Below are 2,673 nucleotides of genomic sequence, written 5' to 3' on the forward strand. Positions count from 1 at the left end.
ACTAGTTTGTCACCACCTGCAGCTGTGTCAACTCCATCAGATGGACTTTTTGTTGTTTTTTTGTTTTAAATAATATTTCTTTTGTTTCTTGAGAAGCATGCGTCTGTAAAAATGAGTAAAAATATCACTAATAGGGTATTTTAAAAATAATTTTATATTTATTTTTGTCAGATGGTGATGACAAAGTTCTGGGTCAGGTTGATTGAAAATGTAATTTTTAAAAATTGTTGCAACTGGGAGTCTGCACCTTAGCCTCTTTACATTTCCAAAACATTATTTGTCATATTTGCATACATAAGGTTGAGAAATAATAAAAACATTTTGGGGGAAAATTAAAACCCATTTTGTCCCTATTCTCAAGAATCACTAATCTGTCTGTTCCATCATCTGAACATAGAAGATGGCACAGGCGCAAACCTACTAAAGTTTTGTCGTCTACCTAAACTGGATTTGTTAGTGTTACCCTCCACAAGGAACAGAGGTAAGAAAAGACAGAAAGTATAAAGTCCTGTTGGTATTTTTGTAGGCTACACAATGTGCAGCAGAACTACAAAGCACATTCATGTATCAATCATTCAGTCTAATCTGTAAAAAGACGTTTGAGTAGATGGAAGCTCCCAATCTACCTGAACTTGAGTTACTGTGGAAAAAAACAGGAACGAAACAAATCGATCTCTAGTACAAAGCTGGAAAACTGCAGTGAAAACAGTTTTCCAACACCGAGGCAATGACTCAGGCCAGCTGAACTCACAAACCAGCAGACACTTTTCAGAGTTTTACAAATATGAATTTAACACTAAAGACCGGTTGTCATCTGATCTTCTGGTTCCCTTTTACTCTGCATCCCCAGAGTCAGAATCAAAGATGGAGAAGCAGCATTCAGCTTCTATGCTCCACTAATCTTAAACAAACTTAAGAAAACTGCAAAAAAAAAACTTCAGAAAACTGAAAATCTGCAGAAACTCCTTTACATCAAAGTTAAAACCCATCTGGCTAGAGGTGCCTTTGAGTCATAATGACTCAAAGGCAATATTGAATATAATATTGATCAGTCTACATGATGTATATTTGATGATATAATATTCATTGTTTCATATTTGGTTATTGTATTTTGTTTTATGGTGTAAAACACTGAGTCATAATGACTGGAACCCTTGCTGCTGAAATGTGCTATGCAAATAAATTTAATTTTAAACTCAACTTATGCACTACTTTGTGTAAGCCTAGCACATAAAATTCCATGAAGTAAAATAAAAATGGTAACAAGTTGGACAGTGTGTCTTCCTGTCTGCTTTATCAGGTCAGAAAGAGACTTAAAAACAAGAAGCAAAGCAGAGACTTTGTCACGTCTCTGTAGGAGGACAGTGGAGTAGTTTGTAGATGGAACATACTTCATCTGTAAATGCACTTTATTTGTATCAGTTTCAGGTTCAGTGGCCATTTTCTCCAATCTTTTTTACATATAATACAAGCTTAAAAAATAGACAAAAAAAGATAATAATAATAATAATAATAAAAACCCTTTTATTTTCTTCTTTGCAGTAAGTAAATGTGATCCTCCTACCACATCGTTTTGGCCAACTTAGTCAACCAATTACTACTCTGTTGTTATTAAAGTACAAATATTAGCTGTTGAATAAAACAATGATGATGAATGTCCAAAAAACAACACACACATCTCTGACATTTTATGTCAAGCTCAGTGCTTTTCATGGGAAAAGTCTGTCAAATTTCATTCATTTGGACATGCTGACCTCTCAGTCTTGGTTGGACGCTCAGGTCAGTAGGCCCTCCGGAGTTCATAGGGGGACCAGGGGCTCACCCCGTCCTCCTTAGCCCATGAAGAGTGGGCCTCGGTGCCAGCTGGGAGGCCACTGTGACCCTCCGCCATGTCCTCTGACACCATCTTGGACACCAGGTCGCTGACTGGGCTGCTCATGTATGGGGGGCAGGGAAAGGAGGAGGGCACAGAGTAGGTGCCGCCAGAAGTCAAAGGGTGGTAGTGGACGTCCTCCAGTGAATGCAGGGTGTACGGCTGGCTGCCGGAGACAGGCCCCATGGAGGAGCCACGGCTGGGGGAGCGGTACTGGGATGGGCTCCCAGAGGGCTCCGGGCTGGCTATGGAGGGTGGGACGCTGACAGAACCCAGGCTGTCCGGACAGAGGCCCTCCACCTGGGACACTGGCTCAGGTCCCGACTGGTCCCATGAGTCACGCTAAAGCAGGAAAACATGAACAAAGAGGAAGAACGTTTCAGTTATTCATTTCCTCATCAGATAGCACCCTGATCTTCAGCCATCACAAAAGGTCTTCTGTCACGGCATCATCTATTTTGTGATAACTTTTTTTTTTCACAGCGTCTACTTTTACGGAACATTGTATGTTTTCCCAAAACACATTTTAACACTTTTAAAAAGGGGACTGCATTCATGCTGCGTTTGATATCGTCTGATATTATAACTTTCATTACAGCATCCATGAACATGGTGGAGAGAACCAACCAGCCTCAAGAGTTTGAAAATGAAATATGACTTCAAATTATTAGGTTTAACAAAATTTGGCATTAGAATCATGTTAAAGAATAATCTGACTGGAACAAACGAGTACTAGAACAGTGGTTCTTAACCACCGACCCCACCAGTTTCATATGCACATTCACTGAACCCTTCTGTAG

General features: G+C 39.9%; 1 protein-coding gene across 1 annotated transcript in view; it reads right to left on the minus strand.

The window, feature by feature from the left end:
- Nucleotides 1–1,397: 1,397 nt before the first annotated feature.
- The window catches only part of pou2af2 (POU class 2 homeobox associating factor 2), a 27,946-nt gene continuing 26,670 nt past the window's right edge, over nt 1,398–2,673 (minus strand). Inside the window, exon 5 of the mRNA XM_015053946.1 lies at nt 1,398–2,215. Within this exon, the coding sequence (XP_014909432.1) occupies nt 1,781–2,215 (435 nt within the window). The 3' untranslated portion in view covers nt 1,398–1,780. The remainder of the gene's footprint in view (nt 2,216–2,673) is intronic.

This window comes from Poecilia latipinna, unplaced genomic scaffold (genome assembly GCF_001443285.1).
Source record: "Poecilia latipinna isolate Pla-1442-1.1 unplaced genomic scaffold, P_latipinna-1.0 Scaffold1216, whole genome shotgun sequence".
In the NCBI taxonomy this organism is placed as follows: domain Eukaryota; kingdom Metazoa; phylum Chordata; class Actinopteri; order Cyprinodontiformes; family Poeciliidae; genus Poecilia; species Poecilia latipinna.